General features: G+C 45.0%; 1 protein-coding gene across 5 annotated transcripts in view; it reads right to left on the minus strand.

The window, feature by feature from the left end:
* The window catches only part of TRAPPC12 (trafficking protein particle complex subunit 12), a 90,637-nt gene that overhangs the window by 45,542 nt on the left and 29,498 nt on the right, over positions 1-15,597 (minus strand). For all 5 annotated transcript variants that reach the window (XM_053285952.1, XM_053285953.1, XM_053285951.1 and 2 more), the window contains one exon: positions 15,161-15,299. In XM_053285952.1, the coding sequence (XP_053141927.1) occupies positions 15,161-15,299 (139 nt within the window). The remainder of the gene's footprint in view (positions 1-15,160; positions 15,300-15,597) is intronic.

A 15,597-nucleotide genomic window follows, 5' to 3' on the forward strand; every position in this document is an offset into this window, starting at 1 on the left:
GTTTTTGCTTTTTGTTTCATATGAAAAAATAAACCTTTAGGACAAGGGTGAGAGGAAAGAAAGTGAAAATGATCTGCTGAGGGTAGGGCAGGGTAGGGCAGGGCAGTAGGGAGAACAAGTTAGCTACCTATAGTTAGCACTGCTTGCACTAGGCAAAGGAAGAAACAAATGCCAGAATTTTACTGGAGGTAGGATACCACTGTGCTACAGCAATATATATTATCAGTACGACAAACAGAGAAGAGAGAACTAGAAATGGTTGCTGTCTGGTATGTGTTTACAAGAGACAAGGTGATTGAACATTAAAGGAGCAATGAATCGTATGTTGGAGACAGCTTGTACAATTAGGATTTCTAGTGCAGAATTCTGCATTTTAATAGAAGTGTAATATATTCAACAGCAGGTGTGAAAGCAGGGTGTTAACTGTTTGTGAGGCAACCACTAGAGGGGGAACACAACACATTTTTCAGGTATGCTCTGTCAATTCATATACTCTATCTATCCTACCACTATTTCTTCCCTTACTTCCTCTTGTCATAATTGCTTCAACGAAGTAATAAGTTGTATCTATAGTATCAGAACCAACAACTAATGTATACAGGGTTTCAGATCACAACCCCAAAGTTTTACCTTACCAGTTTAGGAGCTCATAGGCAGATAAATCTTTTCCCTCACCTCTCTCCCAGTCTGCTGTGCAACTAGAATTTGCTTGCTAGAGCAAGTAGGAGAGGAGAATGGAAGAAGGGAACACCAAAACAGTAGGCAGGTGCTACTATTTCTGTATACTCTTTTGCTACTTTCATGCTTTGCAACTGACAGGAACAAGCCTTGGTGTTAGAACTTAGCAACTCTAAATACTGTATACAAGTTGAATGCGATTTTGAATTCTGAGATCTGAGAGTAAATGCACTCACAGAAGTGCACTGAAAATTTTGAAATTATGTAAAAAATAAAGAGCTATGCATAGTCAAATGACTTGTTTCACATATAATTAGCTTTGGTTTCCCCCCCTGAAAAACTTCAACATCTTTTGTTGAATCTATAAAAATTAGTTGTAGCTTCTGAACAACGAAAATGGCAGATATGTAGCAAAGTACAGGGACTGGAGACTAAGAAGGCACTAAGACTTATACCAAATGAAGTATCATTGTCTAGGGATGTGTGAGCCAGACGTTAGGCTGGTTCAGCTCAAATATGTTGGGTTCAAGCTGCCCTAGGCAGCTTGGGCTTCATCAAGCCCAGCTGGTTCCGGACTGGCCCGCAAGCTGGGCAAGATGGATCATGAGCCAGCTGTGGGCGGGTGGGTTCTTTACAAGTACATGGGATCTCCTAGTCTTTAAAAATTTCCTTTTAAAAACTGTACAGAGATGGGGGGGCAGGTGGACTAAATGCTTATTTTTTACTTTTTAAATGAAGAGCCTTGTTGGCAGCATGGATGGCCGATGCAGCAGTAGATACTCAGGAGGCTCCTCCAACCACCCCACCACCCTCTGTGCACCCACTACGTCCATGTGCAGAAGCCCGAACAGGGCCGCAGCCAGCCCAGACTATCAGTTGGGAGGCTGGAGAGGCGATTGGAGGAGTCCTCACGGCCTCCTGAGTATCCACCACTGCAGTGACCACCCCCGCTGCTAGCGGGGGTTCATTTTAAACATGAAAATTAACCATTTTGTCCACTGGCGGGGCAGTTGGAGGATCCCCCCCCCAAGAGTATCCACTGCTACAGCAGCTGCCCCCACTACTGCCGGAGCTTCATTTAAAAAGGTTAAAATGAAGCATTTCTTCTGTCCCTCTCACTGCTTTCAAATTAAAAAAGGAAAGCCTTTTTAGGCTAGGAGATCCCCTGTACTTGTAAAAGGGAATTCTAGCTGGATTTGCCTTTACCCCTCCCCACACCGAACTGGCCCACAAGCCAGTTCTGTGAACTGGGGGGCCAGTCTGGTTTGACCTTGGACTACCCAAACTGGGCCAGCTTGATGTCGAGCCTGGCTTAATGCAAGCTAGCTCGCTTCAAGAAAGCCCCATGAGGAACAGAAACATTATTTTAAAGTGGAAGACTAGAAATATACAGTTGCTGTTTGTTTCTATGTTAAATATCCCTAATTCATGTACACTATACTACAAGGTTCAAGCTTTTACTATAGTTTTGCAATGTTAGGAATGGGAACTGGATGGTAGGTTGAAGATGGCAGAAAGTGCCACATGTTCTGTGGATGTTTGAAGTAATTGATTTTGTTATGTTTAGGTGCATTAGTGCTATTAACATTCTGGCTGGGTTCACACAATTACAAGGACCCTGGTTAAAAAGTTAATCAGGATTGGTGAGCCCAGAATTCCAGGGCAATCCTGGTCAAACTGCTACAGCTAATTAGCATTTAACCAGGATAGGTTGGACCAGGATTGCCCCAGAATTCTAAGTTCTCACAATTAGCTTCACAGGGCTCACCAATCCTGATTAACTTATTAACCAGGATCCTTGCAACTGAGTGAACTCAGCCTAAACACAGCGATTGTAGGGAAGTGAACATGCAACACAGCCTGTCACTTAAAGACAAGACTACAGATGTACTCGTTTGTCTTCAGCAGAGAAACAGTACTAGGATGCTTACTAACACCAACTCAGAATCAGGTTCTTCATCCTTATCAGGACAAGCTCAACTTGATTTTGCAACTATGTTATATAATTACAAATTAATCCAAGCACAACAGCTCCAGAATTTGATATTTTCAATCACAGTTCATTGTTTAAAAATATACTGTAGTGAACTATGGTCTGGGGAAGGAGGAATCACCTAGAGCATAGAATGTGAAGAGGGAAGGAGAAGAATATTGGGGGAAACTAGTTAGATTTTGACAGCTGTGGGTGTCAGGTAAGCTGGGCATGAGGGTAGAGGGTAGATATAACACGAAACTGGATGATTATAGTTAGTAACTGTGTGAAAGATAAAAGACAAAGAAAGATATGTGAAACTAGTAACATCATATTCATAAACAAATACCTCTAGGCATTAATTGTGGAGGCAGCAATCTTTGCCCTGCTTTGGGAAAGGACAAGCTGGGGAGAGGGATGGTGCTTTGTGAGGTCACCGGGAACGGAGACTACACAATCATTAAACTGCACAGCCCACCCAGATTTGGATAGATTTGGCAGGCAAGAACAATTCTCGACTAATTGTATGGCAGAGGTTATGGAAAAGATGGCATAGAGTTGGCCTGGAAAGTGGTAACAGTGGTAGTTGTAGCACCACATCAGGGGAGCATAAGAGAAAGAGGTTGGTGAATGGCCTGGGAGATGCACTGATTAGGTCCCTTGGCTTCCCCACTTCTCTTTATTTATTTATTTGATTTCTATACCGCCCTTCCAAAAATTGCTCAGGGCGGTTTACAAAGAGAAATAAATAATAAAGATGGATCCCTGTCTCCAAAGGGCTCACAATCTAAAAAGAAACATAAGACAGACACCAGCAGCAGTCACTGGAGGTACTACTCATGTAGGCTTGGGTGGCCAATGTTCCAGATGAAGGTTCAGGGGAGAGTACAGAGTTCTTTTCTGGCTCAGGAAGAACAGGGATTTCTGGGGAGTGGGTGGTGGTGAAAGCGATTGGTTTATGATGCCCCCATTTCACCACTGGCAGCATTTGTGCCCAACTATGTGCACTACAGCCTGGGCAAAGAGGTTCTTGAGCCCCCCTCCCCAAGTTTTGAGAGTGGTTTCCCTACTTTTGGGTCTCAGCATTAAGAGGGCACCCTGGCAGCTGATGGGTAAGTTATCCCCCCCCTCCACACACACACTGCTTCATTAACTTAGCTGAGCACAGATTGGCATGACCTGCTCTATGGTACCCCAAAAAGGCTCCACAGAAATCTGAGGGCAAAGTACACAAGCACCTTCAACTCTAATATAGTCATCAGCCAGTAATGAGGATACAGTGGGTATCAGGGTGTTAACAGTTTTCTTAGTAGCTCTGGAGAAAGCCAAGATGGCCATATGCAAACTAATAAAGGGGGAACCCTCAAATGGAGCTGGTGGTAAAGAATGGGAAACTAGGAAACACAAACAAATTAAGGTTTTGTCTCTTTGCATCAAAATGCAAGCTTTGGAGCAAGGCAGCAATACTGAACAGCCTGGGCCAATCATTTCCATGCAAACAACCCAGGAGAGGATGTGCCAGCACTGGTTGACCATGCAGTAGAATTAATTGCAGGAAAGAGCTTGTAAGAAAGAGCTGAAGACTTGCCACGGGGCAGGTCATCTCTATAACATGGCATCTTTAGCCTGCTATTGATTTAGCCCATACACTGAACAGTCATATGGAACATGTGGCCAGGTTTGGAGGCCAGGGCTTTTTCCAGGTCAGAAGGTGCTGCTATACTGGTGAACCCAAGGGTGTAACTCAACCTACTTGTTCATAGGGAACAATCCCTATGGGGTGGTATCCCTTTCTTTGGCTACCTGCTATCAGCCACAAAAGAGAGTTTTGGACAGATGAGTACGTAGACATCTTTCGATTGCTCTTAAGGAAGCTTTAGGTGAAACCCAAAGGTGGTGACCAACCTTGTGAACAAGAAAAACCCAAGGAAAAGCAAATAGACAGGAGCTGGGAGAACTGACTATTGGCTAACACCATTTATAAGGGGATCATATTGCAAGTGCAAGCTGCTAGGGGTCCTGAACTATATAAATATTTGTGTATCATTCATACAGCATTTTGGGGGGTAGCCTGGCTGTACAATGATGAAAATGTTTCAAGTGTGCTGCCCTTGACACCACACTTTGTATGGTACAATCAAAAGAGGAACTTTGACTTCAAGTAACAATGCCAGCTCGACTTGTAGAAGCTCTTGAAGGGGAAGGACGGTGGCCATTTCATGGCTCTGTCTCAGGCACCTCCTTTGACAGGGGCACGGTCTTGACATGGAAAAGTTATTGTTTGTTGGAAATCTCATTTGTTGGAAATCCAATAATGGTGGAAGATACACATGCTACTTGTGCTTATTACAAGAGGGTGGGTTTTATGGGGCTGCCTAATTATGGGAGCGCGTAGTTTATGGGAAACTAGGTGAAATTCTAGTTTCACCTGCCTGAGGGCAATGAGCAATAGAAAGCTGCTCCCACAGATGAAAAAGGGCAGAACTGGAGCTGTTTTAGCTGGAAAATGGGCCTAGTTCAATCAAGCTGATATTCCTTAGAGGTGCTGCAGAAGTACCTTAATAGGTTGCAGAGCACCTGCTGCAGGGGTTTTCAGAAGGATTCATACTGCTCTCTGGGACATATTCGTACTCAAATCTGGAACATTAAATCTGCCTTGGGCATGGAAATGGCAATACATACAGAGATTTCTCAAGAGGTGGCAGCAGAGAGGATTACTGGGCTCTTTGCACAGCTCTCCCACATCACACTGCTTTGTTCCTAAAGCAGCCACTGGAGAGTACTGGCTCATATACTATCCATCATATCCTCTGTAAGCGATGGCATCCTGCCTGAACTGTAATTGGTCAGGTATATAATTTGACGAGGCTGTTAGAAGATGCAATGAAATGGTAAAGAACAAGAGTCAGCATTCTGGCTTCTCCTTGTTAACCTAGAGGACTTCAGCTTGTTGGTCATTTCCTTCAGTGGGCTGTATTACCTAGATAGATGTATTCTTAAGAGAATCTGCAGCAGGGCCTGCACAATTCTGTTGGCAGGTAGATGTCAAGGAAGCCTTTCATGTCATCTATAAATTATGTCCACTTCATGATACACACAGTGGTAGGGGAAAGAAAGTCATAGGATATGACGGATGAGCAGCAAGACATTCAAAGAATGAGGAGAGGATTTGTAGACTAATCCTACCAGCTGGATAGCTTCTTTAGCCACATTTTCCACCTTGAAGACTGAGACAACTTGAGCAGGTTAAGCTGTCAAAGGGATTCCTCTACCTTAATGGAGCAGCATCCAACCCACTGCTCATTCATTCATTCATTCATTCATTGTTGAATTTCTATGCCACCTTTCATTAAAAACAACCCCAAGGCGGTTTACAAAAGTTAAAAACATACAATAAAAATGACAATTAAAATATTAAGCTAAAAAAATAAAACAAATCTAATTTAAAAACTACAAAATACAAGCATAAAAACTATAAATAAGTAAAAACAGATAGAGGCATCAGTAGAAACGGTCATGTAAAAGCCTGGGTAAAAAGCCAAGATTTAAGAAGCTTTCTAAAAACTGCAATGGAGTCCAAGGAGCAAATGGCCACTGGGAGAGCATTCCAAAGTCTGGGGGCAGCAACAGAGAAGGCCTTGTCCTGGGTGCATGACAAACGAGCCTCCTTCATTGTAGGCACCCGGAGCAGAGCCCCTCAGATGACCTTGTCAAGCGGGCAGCAACCCTTGGGAGCAGGCGGTCCCTCAGATAACCCGGGCCCAAAACATTAAGGGCTTTAAAGGTCAAAACCAGCACCTAGAATTGGACCCGGAAACAAACTGGCAGCCAGTGCAGCTCTTTTAGGATGGGTGTGATGTGCTCCCACCAGGCAGCTCTGGACAAAACCCTAGCTGCCACATTTTGCATCAGTTGCAGTTTCCGGATATTCTTCAAGGGCAGCCCCACGTAGAGCGCGTTACAGTAATCCAGCTGTGACGTGAATAAGGCATGGGTAACCGTGGCCAGATCTGCCTTCACGGCGCACTAGCTGAAGCCGTGTAAAGGCACCCATGGCCCCCGCCTCCACCTGAGCTTCCAAAAGCAGAGCCGGGTCCAGTAGTACCCCCAAGCTGCGTACTTGCTCCTTCAAGGGGAGTGCAACCCCATCCAGAACCGGTAAAATCTCCTCATCCCGATTGGCTCTCCTACTGACCAACAGTACCTCCATCTTGTCCGGATTCAATTTCAGTTTATTAGCCCACATCCAACCCATCATGCCCTCCAGCCCCCGATTCAGGACATCCACCGTCTCCCTAGGATCAGATGACAAGGAGAGATAGAGCTGAGTGTCATCCGCATATTGCTGACAACTCAGTCCAAGTCCCCGGATGACCTCTCCCAGCGGTTTCATGTAGATGTTAAACAGCATGGGGGACAAGACCGAACCCTGTGGGACCCCAAAGGCCAGTGGCCACAGAGCCGAGCAGTAGTCCCCAAGCACCACCTTCTGGATCCTCCCCCCAAGAAAGGACCGGAACCACTGCAACGCAGTACCTCCGATTCCCATACTCGAGAGGTGGCCCAGAAGGATACCATGGTCAATGGTATCGAAAGCCCCCAAGAGGTCCCGCAGAACCAACAGGGACACACTCCCCCCGTCTAGTTCTCGGCGTAGGTCATCCACTAGAGCGACCAAGGCAGTCTCAGTCCCATACCCGGGGTGGAAGCCAGATTGAAAAGGGTCCAGATAATCCGTATCATACAAGACCCTCTGCAGCTGAGACACCTCCACATGCTCTATCATCTTGGCCAAGAAGGGCAGGTTAGAGACCGGTCTATAGTTGTCCAGGTTGGAGGGATCAAGGGAAGGCTTTTTTAGTAGTGGTCTTACCACCGCCTCCTTGAGGCACGGTGGCATCCTGCCCTCCCTTAATGAGGCATTAATAGTCACCTCCAACCATCTACCTGTACCCTCCCTGGCAGCTTTTATTAGCCATGAAGGGCAAGGGTCAAGAGCACACGATGTCACCCACACACTGCCCAGGATCTTGTCCACATCCTCAGGCCGCACCAACTGAAAAGAATCCAACACAACGGGACCAGATGGTACCAGAGGCACGTCTGTCGGAACTGCCAAAACTCTGGAGTCCAAATCGGCACGGATGCGAGTGACTTTATCTGCAAAGTCGCAAGCAAACTGATTGCAGCGAGCTGTGGATGATTCCTCCCCCATTACCTGGGGAGATGTGTGGAGCAGTGTTTTTACCACACGAAATAGCTCTGTTTGTCTGCACTGAGCAGATGCAATGGAGGCAAAGAAAAAACATTTCTTCGCTGCCCCCACCGCCAAGGCATAGTCCCTAAAATGGGCTCTAGGCCGTGTTCGGTCGGATTCGTCACGACTCTTCCTCCAGTGTCGTTCCAGCTGTCCGAGTTGTTTCATCGCCCTAAGCTCCGAGGAAAACCAAGGAGCAGATCGGGCTCCACCAAGCCGGAGAGGGCGTTTAAGAGCAACCGTGTCAACAGCCCAGGCTGTCTCTCCATTCCAGAGATCGACCAGGGCCTCAACAGGGTCACCAGCTCTGGACACTGGAAACTCCCCAAGGGCCGTCTGGAATCCAAGCGGATCCATAACCCTCCGGGGGTGGACGATCCTAATCGGCCCACCACCCCTGCAGAGGGCAGACGGAGCAGTCAAACTAAACCCCACCAGATGATGATCTTTCCATGACAAGGGAGTCCTCTCAAATTCCCCCACCTCCAGATCATTTATTTCCTGGTCAGCAAAAACCAGATCCAGAGTATGTCCTGCCACGTGGGTAGGGCCTGATACCAACTGAGACAGGCCTACGGTTGCCATGGAGGCCATGAAATCCTGAGCCGCATCCACTAGGGGGGCCTCAGCGTGGACATTTAAATCCCCCAAAACAATAAGCCTGGGGGAACCCAAGGCCAGCTCCGAGACCACCCCTGCCAGCTCCGGTAGGGAGACTGAAGTGCAGTGGGGTGGTCAGTACACCAGCACAATCCCCAGCCTATCTCGGAGGCCCACCCTCAAGGACAAACACTCAAAATTCTGAGATTGCCTGACCAGGCATCTGGAAACAGGGAGGATCTCTTGATAGATGACTGCAACGCCCCCTTCCCGACCCTCGAGGTGGGGCTGTTGTGCAACCTGGAGAACAGAGCTGAGAGAGACCAACCCCGCCCAGCTCATCCAACCAGGTCTCCATCACACATACCAGGTCAGCATGCTCATCCACAATCAGATCATGGAGGAGAGATGTTTTAGCATTAACTGACCTGGCGTTCAGCAGCAGTACCCTAATCCTCGAGGAAGTGTTTTCAGAGCTCCCTGGGGTCAGAGGATTGGGAGAAGTGCTGGAAAAAGGAACAGGCCTCAATTGCCTGGACCGTTTCCTCCTGTAACGGCCTGCCCAACTCCCACCGCTATACCTCCCTCTGCCCGCTACCGGTGTAGTGGTTAGAGTGCTGGACTAGGACCGGGGAGACCCAAGTTCAAATCCCCATTCAGCCATGATACTAGCTGGGTGACTCTGGGCCAGTCACTTCTCTCTCAGCCTAACCTACTTCACAGGGTTGTTGTGAAAGAGAAACTCAAGTATGTAGTACACCGCTCTGGGCTCCTTGGAGGAAGAGCGGGATATAAATGTAGTAATAATAATAATAATATTGCTGCCCCCATTCCATCCCCATTTTTCCGCTCTCCCAGACACATCTCCTCAGACTAGCCACCACAGCTCCTTGGCTTAATAAAAAAACAAACCCAAATCCAGACTCAACTCTTCCTGACTTCTTTGTAACAGGAAGGAAGGTCTTCCGGGCCCCTGGCAGCTCGCCCCAAGGCTGAGAGCCAAAGGGACGAGAGCCCTTGTGCCCTCGCCCTTTGGCTCACGCCAAGAGGCTCGCACACTTGGGGGCCAGCCCGCCCTATACAGGAACAGAGCCCCAGCAGCAGCAGCCCAGAGGAGACCCAACACACTTGGAGAAAAGGCGGGACAGAGGCAAAAACAGCAGTCAGTGCCCCACCCAAGCTTCTCCCCTCTTCCTTGCCCCAAGCCCCCGGGCCAGCCTGCCCCACATAGGAACAGAGCCCCAGCAGCAGCCAAGAAGAGATCCAACACACCCAGAGGAAAGGTGGGGCAGAGGCAAAAACAGCACAGCCAGCGCACCACCCAAGCTGCCCCCCTCCCCCCCCCAGTACCCATCTATACTCTGCTCAGAGGTAGAGTATAGTTGCCTGAGTCAAGAAAAGGCTGTCACCATCCTGGCTTTGTTCAGGATGCTAGGTACTGAGCTACAGCGATAGTTAGAACCTGCTGTAGATTACAATTAATAAAGTTGGGGCCCTTCGGAAACCAAGTCTGAGGCCTTCTGTTTTAGAGGGTGTGTGAAGAGTTACTGATCAGGAGTCTTTCCCCCTTCAGCCAAACTACTACCGTATATCAACTCAGTGATTATTAGGAGATTCCAAAGAATAAGTTATCATTGTACAATCAAAAAAGCTGTAAGACAGAAGAGAACCTGAAACACAAGTTTCAAAAATTCCACCTATTAAAAATAACCTTTATTCTCCACTTAAATTATCTTTGCAGAGTATATGTCTGACAGTAGCTATCTTCAAGAACTGAACTTGAGTCTGAAGCAGAACAATTATACTTGAAACAATCACTTAAGACAAGTAACCTGGAGGAGCTTCATGGCAAGCTGTGGACTAGTATTATAATAGTAAGCAAGGCCCAATTGTGGCTTTCCAGCATGGGAACTCATAACTATGTAGACACATATGCAATTCTTCTTTTTTTTGCTTTTAAAATTTTTATTGGTTTTTACAATATCTTAACAATCCCGTTACATCTAATTACGTAAATATTGACTTCCTGCTCATCAATCTGCGCGATTCATTAACTATACAAGTCAACCATTGCTATAGTAATTCAAAATATATATCCTGCACATTACAAACTTGATTTTAGTCTACCCAACCTGCTATTGTTACTAAATATCAAACGCTGCTGAAAGGTCCATATTAGAAAAATAGTTCTTTAAGTATAGTAAGAATGGTTTCCAATCTTCTTTAAAAGATTCCAAGTTTTCATCCCTTATCAGTACTGTAAGTTTTGCCATCTCAGCATATTCCAAAAATTTTATCAACCAATCTTCTTTTGAGGGCATTTCATTGTCCTTCGACACATATGCAATTCTTACACACGACTCCAGTGGAATGCAAGCGCAAGGCTCACTTATCCTCTCACGCCTCACATCAACACATGCAATTGACACTATGTGTTTACTGCAAAAAGAAAAAGGGGTGGAATGTATGTACCTAGATATGTACAGTATATGCATACAAGAGGACCTTGTTAATTGTGGGTCCAGCACTCGCTGTTTCGCGTATCTGCGGTCGGGTAATTAGTACCTGACCTTGGTATATGTGGGAAAAACATGGGGGGAGGGGCAGGGTTAAACCCCACATATCCATTTTAAGGCTCATTTAGTTGGGGAAAAATTGGGCAAAAACTGCTTTTGGGGTGATTTTCAACCCCCTTGGATGCCCTGGACTACTCTGCAGCATGGTAGGGCACTTTGAGGAGTGATGGGGTGAGCAATGTGGGCAAAACCAGTGATTTTCAGTCATTCTGAGCAGTCCGGGAACCTCACTCCTTATTCCTATAGCCCTAATGACCTGTTATTCAGGGATTCACTATCCATGACCCCCACCATGGAACAGAACCCCCACAAATAACAGGGTTCTCCTGTATGTACATGGGTGTGTATGTAATGGTTCCTGTATCCACTGCCACTGTTTCTCTTCTATAATAGCTCACCCTGTGGGATGCTTGACTCATGGAGTGTTACTTCAATAGAGAAAGTCCAGATATTTTTAAAAATAAGGATTTATTGTTTCACAAAGAAAAAATACAAATGAAACAAAAGTTGATCCTTTCCAAGAAACACAGTTCAGAGCACAGTTTAGTGTCTTACAGTCTGAGTCCCTTTCTACCAGCCTCTTCCTTGGCAGTTAACTTCCAACCACTTTCTAGGTTCGGAGATCCATGAACTCTCCTTGTCAGTCCCAGTACCTAGCAACAGTTGCCATGCTTACCTCACCAACTTCCAGACCAAACAACACATAAATGAATCTCAACTAGTCAGTTCTTCACAGGTCCTCATATGAGACAGAGTCTTGCCCCATGAGTTTACACACTGGATGAAAATGTGAACCAACTCTAAATATGCAAGAAAACATTACCTGAACACTTTTCAAACTTTAGTCTGCAGCCATAAGGCCTACAAAACTTTTTTTCCCCTTTTAGGAAATGAAGACAAGATTCCCCAAAAACCAGCCCTATGGATCACTGCATAACATGTAGGAAAAAATACAGAAAGCCTGCTTCCTATTTAGCAGAAGAGATGCCAAAGTTTCAAGATTATAGTTGCAGAGAGATATTGGGACAAGTTAAGTATATTGGTTTATCAGCATCAATAAAAGTTGTTACTTTAATTGGGTGATAGAGATTCGCAGAAAAAAGGCATTAAAAAAAAAGAGAGAGAGAGGAGACAGAATTAATCCACAGGCAAAAAGTTACTTCTAGATCAGGAGACAAATATTTATTAAGTTTAGTTATCCTGTGGGGCAAACGATAATATAGTACCCAAACTGCTAGAAACATGAATGGAAATTCATAATTTGAGAATCAAATGCTGCTCCAAACTAGAAAACATTGCACTTAATTCAATGAATATTTTGAATTGGTTCAAATTACCCCATGAATTAAATGAAATGTATTTCACACGACTTTCATAACCATTATTTATTTGTATCTCGACAAATTTGATTACAAAGTGCATTTTAATTGCCTAATTCATTTAAGTATTGTGAATCAAAATGAGATAAATCAAAAATTTTACATTTATGCTTGTTACACGAAAAAATGAAAAGAAAAATTAGCAACCATCAGCATATTATCATAGATGTCAGTTACTGCAAAATAGTTAAACTATATGTATGATTTATGCTTATTTTATCATTATGAGAGCTGCTTAATGATACAAATTTAGACGTCTTTTATTTCAAGGCAGACTCTCAGGCATGCCCTTCCTATCTCAATTTGTCAGGATGATAATGTGGCCCTCATATATAACCAGCAATGCCCACCCCTCGCCGTCCAGCTTCTTGTACATCTGCAATTTCCTGCTGCAGAAAGTTTAGTGGTATACATGCATTATCTGACTGATCGGATTACAGTGTAAGTGGATAATTTTTAATTGTTAGGTAACCAGAGACACAGATGGTAACAAAACAGCTTCATTATGTTTACTCCTATTTGAGATTATCCTGCAAATCTAAAACTCTTTTCTTTTATTTGATACATTTCTCTTAACCATTCTGTGCGCCAGTGCAGGTATAATGCTTAACTGAGTCTCTAAATACTGCTTTAATTAAGACCTCATATAGCATAACTGTAGTTCATCCTGCAAACTGCTTTAACTGTGGCATGCACACTCTATGCTTAACTATGGCTGACATAAACCAAGGTTTGCAAACCCACCTGAAGTACAGCTTTTACATCCTGATTTGCAGCTGACCCTCAACCATAATTTTCATATTCAGATATTATCTACCGATCTATCTACCTAATTCTCTAAGGCGTACCCATGGCTAATCCCATGCGTGGTAGATCTTGCGAGAGTTTGCAAGCAGAAGCACCATGGTGATTGGGCAGTGGGGATTCCATATGCAGATAGGGAGGAGGAGCCTGTGATGGTTAAGGATAGTTGGAATGCTACTGTTACTGGTCGGGAACGCCTTCAGGAGAAGGAGGCTGCCGTTGTGTGAATTAGAGGAGCAAACAAGATGAATAAGATCTGTTAATTCAGGGAGAGGGAGAGAGAAAGAAGGGAGGGGAAGACAGACAGGGGAAGAGCAAGTGGAGGAGACAGAAAAAGAGAAAAAGGAGGGGAAGAGAGAAAGGAGGAAGGGCGAGGGACAGGTCCAAGCCTGTCAACGGCCTGAGGGGGAACGAGTGGCCATGGCAGTGGCAGCAGCAAGGTAGGCCCCAGTCAACCACTGCTGCTGTTTGGGGCTACCGAGGCCATTGGCGGAGGGAAGCAGGCAGGCAAGGGATGGGCCTGGGCCTGTCAGCAGCCTGAGGGGAACAAGCGGCCATGGTGGTGACGGCAGCAAGGAAGGGCCCGGTCAACTGCTGCTGCTCCTGTGGGAAGGAGCAGGAGTGGGGCTCGGCTAAAGGTGGGAAGGTCTCTTGGTATAGTGGGTTACAGCTTGGCCAATAGGCACTAGCAACACTGTAGCCGCGACCAAGGAGGTGAGGGGCAGTGGTCCCTCTAATTTTTAAAATCTCTATGTGGAATGAGTTTTGTTCTGGGCGGCAGTAACAAGGTAGTGTGCGCGCACCTGCATTCAGAATGGGACCTTCCTGATTCAACCTGAGCTGGATCTAAAGTGAACTGAGCAGACATCCAAAAACTTGTGAGAGCGTGCATGTCTTAGAGGGAACAGTGCTGAGGGGGATGGAATAAAAGGATGGAGGAGTGACCAAGAGCGGTGAGGGGGATGGAAGCAACCAGATGGGAGGAGGAGGAGCAGGACTGCGGTTCAGGTGAGGGGGGCTATGGCAGGGGGTGAGGGAGAGCAATCAAGTACTAATGTGCATATGCTCTGCGTGGGTAAAGCTAGTACTTAAATAATAGTTAAGGAAAACAAAACATGGTTAAGAGTTATGTCTTCACAGAGTAAGTTAATAAGAGGATTTGGGGAGCATTCCTGGAAACCTGGTACCCTTTCCTGCTTTTAAAGAATTTTTTTAAAGCTCAAGGAACCCCGCAATCCCCATAGACGCAATGTCTTGTTATTTGCAGTTTTGTTATCAGCAGAAATTGGTGGGAATGGAACCCCTGCAAATAAAGGGGGTCACCTGTATGCTAAAAAGTAGCTCTTCTTTTAATCTTTGGTTTTGTCCGTATTACTTTGGACAACAGTATTTATAGTTAAGACTGCTGATGGTTTGCTTCATGAAATAAGCATGCTTCTTTGCATGGTTTTCTTAAAACACATTTTTATTTTAAGTACAGAATTAAGTTTATTATACTTTGTTTCAACAAGATACTTGAATTCATTGGTACCTGTTATGGTTCTGTAAGGTGTTGCTGACTGGCAAGTCTTTGAATGAAAGAGGGTAGCCAGGATGTTTGAAAGAAGTTGGGATCTCACTGTGTGAACGAGTTTTCTCTTAGGAAGTTGTCAGAATATCTAACTAACTTAAAGTTGAAAACCTGGATTCCCTCCTATAGGAGGATGTATGCAGTCTGGAGAATAGATGCAATCTAGCTAATGTGAAGTTCTTTTAAGCCCCATTAGCGTCCATGGGTGTGCTTTACACGTTACATGTTAAGTATATTAGGTCCCAGTAAGTATTACGTTTGGCTGCATAAGTTGAACATTATTTGCGTTTACAGTAAGAAAAACAGAATATAAAACAGGTTTACCTTTGCGTCCTGGGTAGACATGGGGGTAATATTCATAATAAAGATCAGGCTGGTCTAGGTTTCCAAATGGTTCAAATTCCATTTCAGCATTTTGGAAAAGACCCAGTTTCACTAGGAGTGCTAGTCTTACAAACCACAGCTTGAAAGTGGGGGGAAAAATGTGTTAAAGAAGCTTCAAATGTAGGTTAATGAGACAGTTTTCATCATAAAAGCAAACCAGTTACTATCAGTTTTCTAACACTTCAGTTATGACAGCTAAAGCGCTGTCCAAGGCATACTCATAGATATCCATCTAAGAGAATCTACTTGGGGGAATTATTATGAACTGAACAAAATAAAAAAGCACCAGTTTCTAGAAATGGCTCTGCCTTCTGCTTATTATTTTACTTGGCATCATCTATGTTCATAGCACTTTACATATTGCAGTTTTTATTTTC

This window comes from Hemicordylus capensis, chromosome 1 (assembly GCF_027244095.1).
Source record: "Hemicordylus capensis ecotype Gifberg chromosome 1, rHemCap1.1.pri, whole genome shotgun sequence".
Taxonomy (NCBI): domain Eukaryota; kingdom Metazoa; phylum Chordata; class Lepidosauria; order Squamata; family Cordylidae; genus Hemicordylus; species Hemicordylus capensis.